Here is an 18199-nt window from a genome sequence, read left to right as displayed (position 1 = left end):
ATGACCAGCTACTCTGGATCATATTCCAGAACCTGGGATGAGCTTGGCCTGTCTGCTACCTCTACAATCTGAAACACACACCCTACAAGTCAGCATCAACTCAGACATGCACCATAGAAGAAACCTATAGCCCGTACTAACATAAAACAAGATCTTCAAGCAAGTTGTTTCACAAACCAAGATGAACAGATTCTACATAAATTCAGGAGTAGGTTTAATCTGGATCTATGAAACTGGACCATAATCACACACCATCCATGTCACGAGTTTGGTTTGCATAACGAGCTAGGTCGAGGGAAATAAATTAATGATATGATGAGGAAGACAACTACAGAATACAATATAATAAAAGTTATAATAATAATAATAATAATAATAAAAGCATATTTGCTCAATCATTTGTGTTGGTTGTTGTCGCTAGCGCAACAGATCAGCTGTCAATAACTCTCTGGGGTTTTAGACAGGTTGTAGCCTTGTGTCCTGTCTAAGAGACATGGTCATATCAAAGTATACATTTTTTTTCTCACCTTTTGCTATTTTCATTTACGACGTAGCGTGATTATGATTATGTTGGTTTGTTCCGTTCATTTCAACCAAAACGTATGAATCGAACATTTTTTCCCACCTCAGCCTAGTTTGCCCATAGCTCATGCGCACACCACATCCACCAAAGTAAATCGAGCAATGGCGTCATAGGTTGCACTTTCCACAATCAAAATAATTTACAAAAAAACAAACATCCGTACATTATCCCGAAACGTTGTAATTCGGACTACCACCACTTATTTATGAATAAAACATATTTATATATGAACATAAATGCTTATAATAATCATATGTTTGTCGAATCACCCAAACTTAAATTTCAAATTATCTGCGCGTTTAGAACCAAAATGTACCTAATTGACTTGATTCACAAATTGACATTCGAGCAATGTAGCCAGTGTGCAACTATAAACAATAGTTTCATTATCACAGGAAACGTTATCTGTGGCTTAAACAGACCAAATACACCCGACTAACTCCACCTAACCCATGAAATACTAAGTGCTTCTAAAGTGTTGCGTGATTTAGCTATATTTACTTTTTTAATCTGAGCAGCTGGTCTGGAGGGCAGGGTGTTTGGAAAGTGCTGCTCCGATTGGGGTGCTCGACAGGGGGAAGAGAGATGGCGTGCTTGTTGGAGGCCCCTCTCCGCATCAGCGTGCTATCTGTGAGTCGTTCTTATAGTATTTAATAAACACTTTATTTTTTGCTATGCACTGCATTCTTCCTAACTGCATTGCATAGTGAAACGCAATTTACGTGTCGCATCAAATTATCAATGTGGGTTGAGGGCATGCACTGAATTTGCTAGCTAGCTACGCTAACTCAGGCGTTGCAACATTTAGCTAGCTAACGTTAGCTACTGTAGTTAGGGCGGTCTCCCGACGTTCACCCGGAATGACTTAGCTAGCTAACTAGTAACCGGTGACATTTACGTGAATTAAATTATAACGAAAACACGCAACATTTAATAACTTTATTGCACAGTGACGGTGTAATTAAATAAGGTTATGCTAGCTGGAACCACCCGCTAATTAGCTACCTAGTTGGCTAGCTATCTATAACCGTACTTACTCTGTTAGGTAGCATGCTATACAGAACTAGCTAGTTGTCTGAGTCAGTTTTGGGTAAAAGGCTAGCTAACTATGTCAAGTGTCAACTGCTGTCAGTTTTGTGATCGAGAATCGAATTTAACTTTTTTTTAAGACTAACGTTTATCATTTTTACTTATGTTTCAAAGTTAGCTATTAAGCTAACGTTAGCAAGATAGTTTAAAGTTATCATACTGGAAACGCCCCCATATGCTGTTGGTGGTGTCATTGACCAGATCACAGGGTTTTGGAGGAAATACATGAAGATGCCATGAATACACGGCAAACGATACAGCTCTAAAACAAAATGTGTTCATTTGCCACCTGTTAGTCTGTCAACAGATATGTTTTTCAGGACCTGTAAGGAAATGGCCAAAGCCAGAGCTAGGTTTAACAACGTTTACCAAATGTCATATTCAAATCAAATAAAATGTTATGTCACATGCGCTGAATACAACAGGTGGAGGAGACCTTACAGTGAAATGCTTCCTTACAAGCCTTTAACCATCAATGCTTTAAGATGTTTTAAGAACAGATTAAGTAAGAAATGAAAAATAAAAGTATCAAATAATTTAAATATCAGCACTAAAATAACAATAGCGAGGCTATATTCAGGGGGTACTGGTACAGAGTCAATGTGTGGGGCACTGGTTAGTTGAGGTAATATGTACATGTAGGTTGAGTTAAAGTGACCATGCATCGATAATTAACAGAGAGTAGCAGCAGCAGTGTAAAAGAGGGGTCTGGGTAGCCCTTTGATTAGCTGTTCAGGAGTCATCATATTGTCAAAGTTTTACATTTCACCCACCTGAAATGTGACAATGCACCCATAACTGCATCTGGACTACTGTAATTGTAATGTACTTTAATTGTTAAAGAACTTTGTTTCAGATCCCTTACTGACTCATGACTGATATGGTATGATTCACAAGGAATACACACAAGTCATTGAAAATCCCTCTTTTTAAAGAGAGCTATAGTAGAGCAGTGCCTCTTTGCTCATCAGTAACCTATTACATAGTGAGTCGTGGGGAAAGTTCTGGATGGTCCCTCAATGATAAACATAAACAAAGTTATCAAGTGACATATGATCATCTCGTGCACTGGATGAGTTTGCAGCTTGACGAGAGTAGCCTACTGCCTGTTGACCAGTCATATAGTTAGGAGGGGCTTTTCTGGGATGGAGTATCTATCTTGCCCAGGCCGGTGTCTTTCTGCTGAGTGTGTGGTTGGTGTCAGCAGTGGGATGATGAGGGAGGCCAGCGCTGACTCATTGTTGTTCTGTCTCTTGTCACCATGCAGGAGGTCACGGCCACCAGTCGCCATTATGTTGACAGGCTTTTTGACCCTGACCCGCAGAAAGTGCTGCAGGGAGTCATGTAAGTACATTACCTTGTCTTGTAGTAGCCTATGTTTTTCTATAGGAAAATAGATATTTGTCCTGTCCATCTTTGTTTCCGTCCAAAATGGCACCCTATCCTCTACTTGGTGCACTACTTTTGACCAGAGCCTTATGGAAAATAGGATGCCATTTGGGCCTCTGTCTGTCCTTGTGTGAGTCTGGTATCTGTATGCGGGTGGAGCAGGCAGCTCTTGGTGCTCTGGAGGGAGCTGTCTGTCAATGATTGATTTGTTTGAGGTGCGATGTGAGCATGCTCAGTGTGAGCTGCTTGGAACACTTTGTTTACATGTGGCTGAACAACCTGGCTGTCAGTGGTGTGTGTTTCTCTCCGATCAGTCAGTGTGATTCATGCTGTGTGGTATGCCAGGTCTCTGCTAGTGTGTGTGTGACTGAGAGAGTGTGTTTCACTGGGCAGTGTGAGTGAGAGCCTCAGCACAGCTTGGACTCGGACATCTTTTCATCTTTATTTTTAACTCTGAGACCCAGCTCTGGTTACGGTTTTGGATGGCTAGCCGAGTCGCTTCTTACCTGACTGGTGCAGCAGTACTTTTCCACTGGCCTCCATCTTCTCATGGCTATTTAATTCCATTTAGCTACTTGTATCTTTATGTCATATGCATTGCATTCTATAGGGTGTCAGCAGTTGGCAAACCAGAGTTAGAATTCTGCAAGTTTGGACACACTTACTCATTCAAGGGTTTTTCTTTATTTGTACTATTTCCTACATTGTAGAATAATAGTGAAGACATCCAAACTATGAAATAACACATGGAATCATGTGTTAAACAAATCAAAATATATTTGAGATTCTTCAAAGTAGCCACCCTTTGCCTTGATGACAGCTTTGCATTCTCTCAACCAGCTTAAACCTGGAATGGTTTTCCAACAGTCTTGAAGGAGTTCCCACATATGCTGAGCACTTGTTGGCTACTTTTCCTTCACTCTGCGGTCCAACTGATCCCAAACCATCTCAATTGGGTTGAGGTCGGGTGATTGTGGAGGCCAGGTCATCTGATGCAGCACTCCACTCCTTGGTCAAATAGCCATTACACAGTCTGGAGGTGTTTTGGGTCATTGTCCTGTTGAAAAACAAATGATAGTCCCACTAAGCTCAAACCAGATGGTATGGCATATTGCTGCAGAATGCTGTGGTAGCCATGCTGGTTAAGTGTGCCTTGATCTAAATAAATCACAGATGGTGTCACCAGCAAAGCAACATCAATCCCTATACCAGTCTGCTGTTCCCACATGCTTCAAGAGGGCCACCATTGTTCCTGTTCCCAAGAAAGCTAAGGTAACTGAGCTAAACGACTACCGCCCGTAGCACTCACATCCGTCATCATGAAGTGCTTTGAGAGACTAGTCAAGGACCATATCACCTCCACCCTACCTGACACCCTTGACCCACTCCAATTTGCTTACCGCCCAAATAGGTCCACAGACGATGCAATCTCAACCACACTGCACACTGCCCTAACCCATCTGGACAAGAGGAATACCTATGTGAGAATGCTGTTCATCGACTACAGCTCGGCATTCAACACCATAGTACCCTCCAAGCTCGTCATCAAGCTCGAGACCCTGGGTCTCGACCCCGCCCTGTGCAACTGGGTACTGGACTTCCTGACGGGCCGCCCCAGGTGGTGAGGGTAGGCAACAACATCTCCTCCCCGCTGATCCTCAACACTGGGGCCCCACAAGGGTGCGTTCTGAGCCCCCTCCTGTACTCCCTGTTCACCCACGACTGCGTGGCCATGCACGCCTCCAACTCAATCATCAAGTTTGCGGACGACACAACAGTGGTAGGCTTGATTACCAACAACGACGAGACGGCCTACAGGGAGGAGGTGAGGGCCCTCGGAGTGTGGTGTCAGGAAAATAACCTCACACTCAACGTCAACAAAACTAAGGAGATGATTGTGGACTTCAGGAAACAGCAGAGGGAACACCCCCCATCCACATCGATGGAACAGTAGTGGAGAGGGTAGCAAGTTTTAAGTTCCTCGGCATACACATCACAGACAAACTGAATTGGTCCACTCACACAGACAGCATCGTGAGGAAGGCGCAGCAGCGCCTCTTCAACCTCAGGAGGCTGAAGAAATTCGGCTTGTCACCAAAAGCACTCACAAACTTCTACAGATGCACAATCGAGAGCATCCTGGCGGGCTGTATCACCGCCTGGTATGGCAACTGCACCGCCCTCAACCGTAAGGCTCTCCAGAGGGTAGTGAGGTCTGCACAACGCATCACCGGGGGCAAACTACCTGCCCTCCAGGACACCTACACCACCCGATGCTACAGGAAGGCCATAAAGATCATCAAGGACATCAACCACCCGAGCCACTGCCTGTTCACCCCGCTGTCATCCAGAAGGCGAGGTCAGTACAGGTGCATCAAAGCTGGGACCGAGAGACTGAAAAACAGCTTCTATCTCAAGGCCATCAGACTGTTAAACAGCCACCACTAACATTGAGTGGCTACTGCCAACACACTGTCAATGACACTGACTCTACTCCAGCCACTTTAATCATGGGAATTGATGGGAAATGATGTAAATATATCACTAGCCACTTTAAACAATGCTACCTTATATAATGTTACTTACCCTACATTGTTCATCTCATATGCATACGTTGATACTGTACTCTATATCATCGACTGCATCCTTATGTAATACATGTATCACTAGCCACTTTAACTATGCCACTTGGTTTACATACTTATCTCATATGTATATACTGTACTCGATATCATCTACTGTATCTTGCCTATGCTGCTCTGTACCATCACTCATTCATATATCCTTATGTACATATTCTTTATCCCCTTACACTGTGTATAAGACAGTAGTTTTTTTGGAATTGTTAGTTAGATTACTTGCTCGTTATTACTGCATTTTCGGAACTAGAAGCACAAGCATTTCGCTACACTCGCATTAACATCTGCTAACCATGTGTATGTGACAAATAAATTTGATTTGAATAAAATTTATTTGATTTGATTTGATCACACCACCACCTCATGCTTCACGGTGGGAACCATACACGTGGAGATCATCCATTCACCTACTCTGCTTCTCACAAAGACACAGCAGTTGGAACCAAAAATCTCAAATTTGGGCTCATTAGACCAAAGGACAGATTTCCACCAGTCTAATGTCCATTGCTCGTGTTTCTTGGCCCAAGCAAGTCTCTTCTTTATTATTGGTGTCCTTTTAGTAGTGGTTTCAAATCAAATTGCTCACATACACATGGTTAGCAGATGTTAATGCGGGTGTAGCGAAATGCTTGTGCTTCCAGTTCCGACAGTGCAGTAATATCTAACAATTTCCCAACTACCCAATACACACATCTAAAAGGGGTGAATGAGAATATGTAAATAGAGATGTCTATGCCGCTCGGCCATCGCTCAAGGTGCAATATATATTATAAAATACGGTATGTAGATGTATGAGTTATGTAAACATTAAAGTGGCATTATTTTAAAGTGACTAGAGATCCATTTATTAAAGTGGCCAGTGATTGGGTCTCAGTGTAGTAAGCAGCCTCTCTGAGTTGGTTAAAGCAATTCGACCATGAAAGTAATGATGGACTGTCGTATCTCTTTGCTTATGAGCTGTTCTTGCCCTAATGTGGACTTGGTCTTTTACCAAATAGTGGCCTCTTCTGTATACCACTCCTACCTTGTCACAACACAACTGATTTGCTCAAATGCATTAAGAAGGAAAGATATTCCACTCTTGACTTTTATCAAGGCACATCTGTTAATTGAAATGTATTCCAGGTGACTACCTCATGAAGCTGGTTGAGAGAATGCCAAGAATGTGCAAAGCTGTCATCAAGGCAAAGGGTGGCTACTTTTAAAAATCTCAATATATTTTGATTTGTTTAACCCTTTTTTGCTTAGTACATGATTCCATATGTGTTATTTTATAGTTTTGATGTCTTCACTATTATTCTACAATGTAGAAACTAGTAAAATTGAAGAAAAACCCTTGAATGCGTAGGTTTGACTGGTACTGTATGTTATTGGCTTATATAAGTGGTGTGATGTTCAGAATTCTATCCTCAAAGCAACATGTTAACAATCTTGAACAGCAATGACGTTTCTCAGTTGAACCTGTGGCTGTTAGCATTAGTGTTAGACTTGTGTGGTTTAGCGTAGGTGATATGATTGCTACTGTGGTTGAACTCTGTCAAGCGTTGTTATTGTGGCTGTTGGTAACATGCTGAGGAAGCTCCACACATCTGACTCTTACCATTTGTGTGTTCACAGTGACATGAAGAATGCTGTCATCGGAAACAACAAACAGAAAGCCAACCTGATTGTCCTGGGAGCTGTGCCCAGGTGTCTCTCTCTCTCCACCTGTTTTCCCATCTTCCTCTTTCCCCACTTGCTCTCTTTCCCCTCCCCTCAACCCAATCTCCAAGCCCAATTGAATGGCAGCGTTGACTGCGTTTAACCTGCCCAGGGACTGCGGTTGAAAATTAGCCGGCTGGCTAAAACCGGCACTTTTACTGAAACGTTGATTAATGTGCACTGTCCCTGTAAAAATAAAATGAACTCAAACTGTGTGTCTCTCCACAGGTTACTATATCTGCTCCAGCAGGGCTCGTCCAGCTCAGAGCTGAGGGCAGAGTGTGCGGTGGTGCTGGGCAGTCTGGCCATGGGCACTGAGAACAACATCAAGTCCCTGGTGGACTGTCACATCATCCCTGCCCTACTGCAAGGTAGATGTATGCGTAACACAGACAAATCGATACACACAATCAGTCACACTTAGAGTGACGTGCTGACCTGTGTTAGTCTTTCAGTCATAACTCACTGACAGGACAGCACTCTGACTGAGGAAACACATACTCATTCTCTCATCACAAGTGTGTCTCTCTGCAGGTCTCCTATGTCCAGACCTGATCTTCATCGAGGCTTGTCTACGCTGCCTCAGGACAGTCTTCATCAGTCCAGTCACCCCAGTGCAGCTGCTCTACACTGTAAGTCTCTCTCGCTCTTCTCTTTCTGTCTATTCCCCCCCCATTGGTATTGTGTAACTTGCCATCACTATTCTTAGTGATGTGTTGTCTAACTGGGGTGTGTTTCTGTGAGGGTGCACAGTAACACTGGGTGTGCGCAGTAACTGTGTGTGTTACACCTTGTCAGGACCCCACTGTGATCCCCCACCTCATGTCCCTGCTGAGTCGGTCACAGCGGACGCAGGAGTACATCACCCAGATCTTCTCCCACTGCTGCAAGGTCAGTACACCAGCACACATTTAAAACGCTTCACATTAGAGAAAGATTTACAGTATTGTAATAGAACACCGAAGACACTCAGTGGTGTGTGTGTGTTTTGTAGACTCCGGAGCACCAGACGGTTCTGTTTAACCACGGGGCTATCCAGAACATTGCTCCTCTTCTCATCTCTCCCTCCTATAAGGTAGTCTTTGAAACGACTCCTCACCCAGATCTCAGTACTACCATCTCTGACCTTTTTATATTACCATGTTTCTCTCACCCTCTTCCCCCCCTCTTCTCGCATTCTTTTATTTCTGCTCTCATGCTATACAGGTACGGATGCAAGCATTAAAATGCTTCTCGGTCCTGGCCTACGAGAACACTCAGGTCTCCATGACACTGGTGAATGGTGAGGGCCTTTATTTCCCCTTCTATTTATGTCTGTCTGTCTCTTGCTGCTGCTGCTTTGGGACCTGACTGGGACAGCTTCCAGCTAGATTCTTCACTCTGTGTCAGGAGTTCTATTCTTGGCATTATATTGGTATTGTCATGGTAGCAAAAAGTTTGTCAGATGGTGACAATATTGTATAATGAAGTTACTATGAAAATCAATGTTCTTCTCTCTGTTCTCAGTGCTGGTGGATGAGGAGCTGCTCTCTCAGGTATTTGTCAGAATGATGCAAAGGGATCAGCCCATTGACATGCAGCTCACAGCAGCCAAGTGGTGAGTGAGTGTTTCCTTCACTTGACTTAAAAGAAGTATGCTTCCATTGACAGTGTTGAAGTAACTGTAAAGTATATGTTTTCTGCGGACTATTAAAGTAAGAATCTCAAGTGTTTTAGTTTCGGGAAGATAATCTCTTTTCCCACTCTCGCTCACTGTTTGCTTTCCTCCCCTCCCCCAGTCTAACATACATGTGTCGAGCAGGAGCCATTAGGACAGATGACAGCTGCATCGTGTTAAAGGTGATTATACCATTTTGCGTGTCTCGTGCAATCATATGACTTGCCTGATACTGGTATGTGTGTGATGTATGTTGAGTCTAGCCTGCCTGTTGTGTGTTGTGTCTTCCCTGCCTGTGTGTCTATAATCCTTGTTCCATCCCTGTGTAGACCCTGCCGTGCCTGGTGAGGATGTGCAGTAAGGAGAGGTTGTTGGAGGAGCGTGTGGAGGGGGCCGAGACCCTGGCCTACCTGATGGAGCCTGATGTGGAGCTGCAGAGGATCGCCAGTGTAACCGACCACCTAGTGGCCATGCTGGCTGACTACTTCAAATACCCCAGCTCTGTCAGCGCCATCACTGACATCAAGAGGGTGAGACACTGGACTTTACTCATTGAACCTAGCCAGGCAATCTTACAAGGCAGAGAGAACTAATACTGTCAGGAAAACCCTGACACTGTTGGGAGAAAAGAACACCACATTCTTTACTTTGGACAAAAACCTCTAACTCTCATCTCTCACCAAATAGCCAGCAGCATACTACCCTGCATACCACTGCTGGCTTGCTTCTGAAGCTAAGCAGGGTTGGTCCTGGTCAGTCCTGGGCAGATGGGAGACCAGATGCTGCTGGAAGTGGTGTTGGAGTGCCAGTAGGAGGCACTCTTTCCTCTGGTCTAAAAAATATCCCAAAGCCCCAAGGCAGTGATTGGGGACACTGCCCTGTGTAGGGTGCTGTCTTTCGGATGGGACTCTCTGCGGTCATTAAAGATCCCATGGCACTTATCGTAGGGGTGTTAACCCCGGTGTCCTGGCTAAATTCCCAACCTGGCTATCAAACCATCACGGTCACCTAATAATCCCCAGTTTACAGTTGGCTCATTCATCCCCCTCCTCTCCAATGTAACTATTCCCCAGGTCGTTGCTGCAAATGAGAATGTGTTCTCAGTCAACTTACCTGGTAAAATAACGGATAAATAAAATAAATAAATATTGAATTGTCTTTATCTGCAGTTGGATCACGACCTGAAGCATGCTCACGAGCTGAGACAAGCTGCCTTTAAACTGTACGCCTCACTGGGCTCCAATGACGAAGATATCCGCAAGAAGGTGGCTTTCACGCAACAGTACACACACACACCCCTACCTAGCCTCCTTTAGAAATGTGTCCGTGTCCTCTTCCTAACCCCCCCCGTCTCTCTCCTCCTCAGATCACAGAGACAGAGAACATGATGGACAGGATAGTGAGTGGCCTGTCAGAATCCAGCGTCAAGGTGCGGCTAGCTGCCGTCAGGTACTGATAACATCCCTACCTCTCCACTGAGGGTGCTGTGACATCCTGAGTGTCCTGTCACATTCTGTTCCCTTCTTAGCCTAAGAAGATCTCCTTGCATCCGAGACATCTGACTCTCGACTGGTTGCCTTGTGTGCCTGTTGTGATATTGACTCTTCCTCTGTGTCCAGGTGTCTTCACAGTCTGTCCCGGTCAGTCCAGCAGTTGAGGACTAGTTTTCATGACCACGCCGTATGGAAGCCCCTTATGAAGGTCTGTACCAAGGGGTCTTTTTTTCACCATACAAGATTACTTACTATACAAACGATCTATGTATGCTGCAAAGTACATGGCCTTCGTAGTGAGACTGTACGTCTCTTCTCTTCTGTGTGTAGTTGTTACAGAACGCTCCAGACGAGGTGTTGGTCATGGCCTCTTCTACACTATGCAACCTGCTACTGGAGTTTTCACCCAGCAAAGAGGTGAGACCGCCAGACAGCAATACAACACCACTACTGCTACCTAGCTAGCAATATAACACTACCACTGCCACCTAGCTAGCAATATAACACTACCACTGCCACCTAGCTAGCAATACAACACTGCCACCTAGCTAGCAATACAACACTGCCACCTAGCTAGCAATACAACACTGCCACCTAGCTAGGTAAAGTTTAACTTTAAAAGTTCAAGTGCAGTCGCAAAAACCAAGCGCTATGACGAACCTGCATGAGGACCGCCACAGGAAAGGAAGACCCAGAGTTACCTCTGCTGCAGAGGATAAGTTAATTAAGAGTTAACTGCACCTCAGATTGCAGCCCAAATAAATGCTTCTGAGTTCAAGTAACAGACACATCTCAACATCAACTGTTCAGAGGAGACTGTGTGAATCAGGCCTTCAGGGTTGAATTGCTGCAAAGAAACCACTGCTAAAGGACACCAATAAGAAGACTTGCTTGGGCCAAGAAACACGTGCAATGATACACATGGAAATCTGTCCTTTAGTCTGATGAGCCCAAATGTGCAATTTTGGTTCTAACCGCCGTGTTTTGTGAGACGCAGAGTAGGTGTACGGATGATTTCCGCATGTGTGGTTCACACCATGAAGCATGGAGGAGGTGGTGTGGGGGTGCCTTGCTGATGACACTGTCAGTGATTTTATTTACAATTCAAGGCACACTTGACCAGCATGGATACCACAGCATTCTGCAGCTTTTCGCCATCCCATCTGGTTTGGGCTTAGTGGGACTATCATTTGTTTTTCAACAGGACAATGACCCAACACATTTCTAGGCTGTGTAAGGGATATTTTACCAAGAAGAAGAGTGATGGAGTGCTGCATCAGATGACCTGGCCTCCACAATCAGCCAACCTCAACCCAATTTAGATGGTTTGTGATGAGTTGGACTGCAGAGTGAATGAAAAGCAGCCTGTGCTCAGCATATGTGTGAACTCCTTCAAGATTTTTGGTAAAGCATTCCAGGTGAAGCTGGTTGAGAGAATGCCAAGAGTGTGCAAAGCTGTCATCAAGGCAAAGGGTGGCTACTTTGAAGAATCTCAAATGTAAAATATATTTTGATGTTTCTCACTTTTGATCACTACATGATGCCATATGTGTTATTTCATAGTTTTGATGTCTTCACTATTATTCTACAATGTAGAAAATATTAAAAATCAAGAAAAAAACTTGAATGAGTAGGTGTCCAAACTTTTGACTGGTTGTGTGTGAATATTTTTGTCTTGATGTTTTAGGACTAAATATTAGCTGTCAGGTTGTGAACCTGCAATTTAGCATGACCAGTGGGAGTAAGTGCGTATGTTTTGTGTATGTCTGCAGCCCATCTTGGAGTCAGGGGTGATCGAGTTACTATGCAGTCTGACCCAGAGTGATAGTCCAGCCCTGAGGGTCAATGGCATCTGGGCTCTAATGGTGAGTCACCGCTTTACTGCCTTGCTCTGCTCTCACCGCTTTACTGCCTTGCTCTGCTCTCACCGCTTTACTGCCTTGCTCTGCTCTCACCGCTTTACTGCCTTGCTCTGCTCTCACCGCTTTACTGCCTTGCTCTGCTCTCACCGCTTTACTGCCTTGCTCTGCTCTCACCGCTTTACTGCCTTGCTCTGCTCTCACCGCTTTACTGCCTTGCTCTGCTCTCACCGCTTTACTGCCTTGCTCTGCTCTCACCGCTTTACTGCCTTGCTCTTGCTCTGCCTTGCTCTGCTCTCACCGCTTTACTGCCTTGCTCTGCTCTCACCGCTTTACTGCCTTGCTCTGCTCTCACCGCTGTACTGCCTTGCTCTGCTCTCACCGCTGTACTGCCTTGCTCTGCTCTCACCGCTTTACTGCCTTGCTCTGCTCTCACCGCTGTACTGCCTTGCTCTGCTCTCACCGCTGTACTGCCTTGCTCTGCTCTCACCGCTGTACTGCCTTGCTCTGCTCTCACCGCTTTACTGCCTTGCTCTGCTCTCACCGCTTTACTGCCTTGCTCTGCTCTCACCGCTGTACTGCCTTGCTCCATTGATTCTCAGTCAGTAGAGCATAAGCAGTGAAGCAACCCTTCACCTGAGAATCTTCCAACTGGAACTTTGGTAAAGTTTCTGTATCTGCGCAACCCTACTATAGAAGATGTGTGTCTAACCTACACCATCATGGTTGTGTGTAGAACATGGCGTTCCAGGCGGACCAGAAGGTGAAGGGGGAGATTGTGAGAGCGTTGGGAACAGAGCAGCTCTTCCGTCTGCTTTCTGACCCTGACTCTAACGTCCTGATGAAGACCCTGGGCCTGCTACGGAACCTGCTCTCCACACGACCCGTAAGACTGGCACACACACACACTTAGTCTTTCTGTGACTTAAGTCCAATCATTGACCCACATCGTATGTTGCAGACAGGGTATGTAGAGTCTCTGATTGGGGTGGGGGGGGGTGTAGGTACATTCCTGGCTTCATGTCTCTTGAGGCGATTTCTTCTCCGTAGCCCGTTCCTGTCCTTTTCAAGCTTCTGCACTCCTTGCTGGTAGAGCTGACACCAGATGGAGCGTTCAGCGGCAGTGCCCTCCAGCTGGGTAGGGTTAAGCCTGCACTTTTCCGTTGTGGTCTACAGTTGATCTTTGTAGTGCCTCCCCTGACCCTCTACAGAGCTGGCCATACAGGGCTCCCGGTCACGCAAGGTTATCCACAGGGTGCACTAGAGGCACCTGATGTGAAAGGCCTCCAGCATCCTGATGTTGCTAGTGTAGATGGTCCATGTCTCGCAGCTGTAGAGGAGAGTTGTCATGACCACTGCCTGGTAAACAGAGATTTTTGTGTGAAGGTTGAGGCCTTTTGTTCTGGAAGACCATTCTCCTGAGCCTACCAAAGGAAGCTGAGGCTTGTTTGGTCAGGTTTTGTATTTCTCTTTCGGTACTGCAGTCGTCAGAGAGACAGACACTCACACTCTGCTTTTAATAATCTCAAGTCTCACGCACATTGTCTTGCCTTTTCATACTCTATCCCGCTTGATCAGTCTCTTTCTCTAACCTCCTCTCCCTTCTGTCTCCCAGCACATAGACCAGGTCATGAGTTCTCATGGGAAGCAGATCATGCAGGCAGTCACTCTAATCCTCGAGGGAGAACACAGCATCGAGGTCAAGGAACAGGTATGACCCCCTCCTCCCCCCTTCGGCTTACTATACCATGAACACTTTGATGTAGGGTTGCAATATTTCATTCACATAATCCCAAATTCCCGGGCTTTCCAGTTGGATTATTCCCTCCTTGCTTATTTCCTAATTCCAGGAGTGCTCCAAATTCTAGAAAACTTGTGAATTTCTGAGAAGTTAGCAGTTCTGCAACCCTACTTTTGTCTTGAGAAGCACTTCAGGACAGAGTTGCTGTCTGTGTTTCAGACACTCTGTATCCTAGCCAACATTGCCGACGGCAACACAGCCAAGGAACTCATCATGACCAATGACGACATCCTCCAGAAAATCAAATATTACATGGTAGAGTCTCTTCCCTCCATTAGCCACTGTAGCTATACTTAATTCTCGACTACTGATCAGGCTTAGAGGTTCACTGAACTCTGTCAACCTTCATATTTGCCTGTATCCATGTGTGATCATTTTATTTAGAACGAGTTTGACCGTCTCTCTTTGGATCTATTGTTGCCATATCTTAAGCAAGTACTGCCATTTTCTCTGTGATGTCCTCTCAGGCTCACTCTAATGTGAAGCTGCAGCTGGCGGCCACCTTCTGTATCTCCAACCTGATCTGGAACGAGGAGGACGGTGAGGCCAACGCCATGACAGGTTGTCACAAGCTGGGGGGGACTGCGGGGGAGCGTGGAAACACAGATGTTCAAAGTGTTTGTTAGCTAGGGCTAGTGGTAGTTTCATGGATGTAGTGGTATAAAGTGAGTGAAATTCTGCAATGTTATGCATTACGGCAACGTAACTCATTTATGCTCCACTACATCAATGGTTTTCATCTGTGTTTTGAGTAAACACTGTTGGACCGGGTCTCTGGCTCTGACATCCTCCTCTCTAACCTTCCTACGTCGGTGTCTCTCTCTGTTCAGGTTCCCAGGAGCGTCAGGACAAGCTGAGGGAGTTGGGCTTTGTAGACATCCTGCACAAACTCACCCAGGCCTCAGACCCCAACCTCTGTGACAGGTCTGACACAGCCACACACACTTCTGATCTCTCTCCTGCTTTCCTACAGATTCTCTCTTCTATTGACAGACAGACGGGCACAAACACATGCACGCTTATTGTGTTGTAGGATACCGACTCTCTCGCTCTCTTTCAGGGCGAAGACGGCAATGCAGCAGTATCTGGCGTGACCCTACGAGAGCAGTCTCCGATGTCGTTGCCCCTAACAACACAACTAACAATCCAATGGCCTGCCAGGAGGAGACCTGCCTGCCTGCTGCCATTGTTTTGTTTTCTTCTCCTTCAGTTTAATCTTAGTTTTGTTGCACAAAGACACCTTTGAGCTGCAGCGACGGGCGCCCCCCTTCCACCCCATCACCCCCAACCCAAACCTGACCCCCATCCCACCTGGAGACAAGGTTGGCGGGGGAACTGGGAAACACCTTCTGTATCGCAACGGTTACTGGAGGGGGGGTTATTCAAAGGTTTTTGCCTTTTTATTTTTTTATGCAAAGATGGATGTGAATGAAGAAGGGTTAGGAGAGTGCAGTAAAGTAGCCAGCCAGTGCAGCACATCGCCACCATGTGGCCAGGAGGCTTTGGTGCTATTGGACTCCTAATGAGGAGACTGAACATAAAGATGTCTCAGAGAGTGGGACGGAGAGCTGGACTAAAGGCTCTGACGAAGAGGGCAGGGTTGTGGGAGCATCGCTTCCTCCTGGTTTTATTTAGCTAATTAATGATTCATTATTGATATTATTATTATTATTATTATTATTATTATTATTAGAGGGGCTTTATGTCACGAGATTGCTCAATTTGTACTTTTTTGTGTTTTCTTTTTTTGTGGATACATACCTCGTAAATATATATAAACATATAAATATATTTTTTAGATTATAATTTCCCCCCTCTGTTTCTTTTTCTCTGTGTCTGATCCCGGGTTCCTTGTACAGTAGGGTGTGAACATAATATCAATGGGAGGATGATGTGGTCAATAGAACAAAGTTAGAAGGTTGACTGGAAATATGGGCTGCTTTCACAGACCCAGATTAAGTTTAGTCCTGGACTAAAAAGCACTTTCAATGGAGAATCTTCATTGAGCATAATTTTAAAATCTCGTACTAGATTTAGGGCTCTATTCAATCTGTGTTGTGGAAGTTCAGTGTTATAGCGTGATTGAAATTTCAAGGCAATGTTCCCGCGTTAGTGGTAAACGCTGCATCTGTCGGTTCAACCGGAATGTACCTTTACATTTCGATCGGGGAATTTGTAACGATTCAGCGATACAGATTTAATTGGGCCCTTAATCTGTATCTGGTAAACCGGCCCATAGTGTCACTATGTATGACCCTGACTCTCTCTAGTCTTACCTTTCGGGAGGCACAAAGATGGATCCGCTAAATGTCCTTCACCTGTAGCCATTTGGTTCCTCCCAGAATCTTCTAGATCTTTCCTCTCCCTGACATTTCCATTCTTACAGAAGCTCTGACAGAATGAATGCTACCATTTGAAATATATGCAGACCTGAAAGATGGACTTGGTCATTGAGTACTGTCTTTTTTTTTGTCCATGGGTCACCGGGTGGAGGAAAGTGGAGAACACTTGTCAATGTGAGGCATGTGAACAGGTGAACGAAACAAGTCACAAGTGTAACATATCTGAATACATGCATCAATTAAAGCTCCACTGGTTATAAGAGCATTACCATGGTTGTGCCACCATGTGAAAATGACTTAGGAAGTGATCCCACTGGCGCTGGACATCACGTCATCCCTGACAATGATTCGGATCCAAAGCATCACAGAAGCCTGGATCTTATAAAACAACACTTTGTTTTATTCTTGTATAATGTATTTCTGGTAAAGTTGGTGACATTTAATAATAAAATACATCTGAAGCCTCCCAAAGCCTCGGGCAGCACAGTAAGCCTACCTTCCTCTCCCTTAGTTCTGAAGCAGGCACATTCCTCATGCAGATAGCTGTGACATGCATTTAACACCCCCACCCCAAACCCCTCTCGTTGGGCCCCCCCATCCTCCCACTACTCTCACACCTCCATGCAGCCGCATCCAAGTCCTCACCTTGTTACAGAAAATAGAAACCAGCATCTGAATCTGTCTATATTACGCATAGTGCACCACCTCCAAACAACTCTGGTACACATTCCAAGTACACAGCGCATCAGACGATGCTAGTAAAATTAGGCCTCTGACCAATTTAGCAGTATCTGAGCATTGTAGGATAAGTCTGTCTTATCCAGAGGTTGACAATTGTTCATGGGTTGCAGATGATGCTGGGGACATGGCAATAGTGTGTGTTGGTGCATGTGGGCTTTCATATGAAGCTGTTGAAGTGGAGATGTCTGGTTGAACAACTAGTGATGGATGGAAAAGGGCCAGAACACGCCTCTGCATTTTCAACAAGATATTGCCAGAATATATAATTTACTAACAACACAAATAAATACATAACTTACTTTTCAAAATAAAAGTGCAGTGTTCATAATTGAATAGTCAATGGTTTATAAATCACAGCATTCCCATCTGTGAATGATATGTGAAAGAATGGATATGTGCTATATATGTGTACGACTAGCAGTGTGTGTTCGAAGGAGAAGGCACGAATGGCTGGATGGCTAAAAATTGGTTTGATGTGGGAACTCTTCACTGTACAATCTGGTCGTCTGCTTCTTCACAACAGACCTATATTCCCCTCATCCCCCACTATGCATAGCCTCCAAAACCTAAACCTAGACTGTCTTTGGCAGGCTGGTGCCCGCCCTTAGATCTCCCTCTTAAAGGGTAATTCTGCCACTTTTCAACCTCATTCATCATCTCAGCACCAAACCAACCACTGGGCAAAAACTGGTTGTTTAAAAATCTATTTCATGATGTTGATTCAATGTGGAAAACTGTTTGGGTTTACAAAAAGTTATCAACGTAAGGGACCTTTTGAAATTTTTTATTTTTACCTGATATCTCAACCAAATGTAAATAAAAATGATTTTTTTAAATGATGTCTGTGCCCAGTGGGAAGTGTCTACATACACTACTATTCTAAAGTTTGGGGTCACTTAGAAAGT

General features: G+C 44.9%; 1 protein-coding gene across 2 annotated transcripts; it reads left to right on the top strand.

Annotated features, from left to right (window-relative positions):
• The first annotated feature begins 909 nt into the window (after positions 1-909).
• Positions 910-18133, top strand: armc8 (armadillo repeat containing 8). 2 transcript variants are annotated; one of them, XM_042318950.1, is made up of 22 exons: positions 910-1213; positions 2940-3016; positions 7318-7389; positions 7630-7772; positions 7936-8033; positions 8200-8292; positions 8396-8476; positions 8608-8683; positions 8908-8998; positions 9180-9240; positions 9388-9588; positions 10228-10323; positions 10425-10507; positions 10678-10759; positions 10882-10968; positions 12324-12416; positions 13147-13296; positions 14026-14121; positions 14371-14466; positions 14679-14751; positions 15042-15135; positions 15272-18133. In XM_042318950.1, exons 1-22 carry the CDS (start codon positions 1169-1171, stop codon positions 15303-15305), a joined length of 2022 nt encoding a protein of 673 aa, XP_042174884.1. In that variant the 5' UTR covers positions 910-1168; the 3' UTR covers positions 15306-18133. The 2 variants fall into 2 exon arrangements, with proteins under 2 accessions (XP_042174884.1, XP_042174873.1); XM_042318939.1 differs by having other exon boundaries at positions 14679-14772.
• The last annotated feature ends 66 nt before the right edge of the window (positions 18134-18199 follow it).

This window comes from Oncorhynchus tshawytscha, linkage group LG03 (genome assembly GCF_018296145.1).
Source record: "Oncorhynchus tshawytscha isolate Ot180627B linkage group LG03, Otsh_v2.0, whole genome shotgun sequence".
Classification (NCBI taxonomy): Eukaryota; Metazoa; Chordata; class Actinopteri; order Salmoniformes; family Salmonidae; genus Oncorhynchus; species Oncorhynchus tshawytscha.
The sequence above is the reverse complement of the archived record's forward strand: the minus strand, read 5'-3'. Positions and strand labels throughout refer to the sequence as shown.

What these genes read in the sequence shown, in the direction of transcription:
- armc8 (XM_042318939.1), top strand. Translation starts at nt 1,169, where the DNA reads ATGGCGTGCTTGTTGGAGGCCCCTCTCCGCATCAGCGTGCTATCT. An exon ending in GTCCTGGGAGCTGTGCCCAG is followed by an intron (nt 7,390 to 7,629) that starts GTGTCTCTCTCT and finishes GTCTCTCCACAG; the next exon opens with GTTACTATATCTGCTCCAGC. An exon ending in GACCCCAACCTCTGTGACAG is followed by an intron (nt 15,136 to 15,271) that starts GTCTGACACAGC and finishes GCTCTCTTTCAG; the next exon opens with GGCGAAGACGGCAATGCAGC.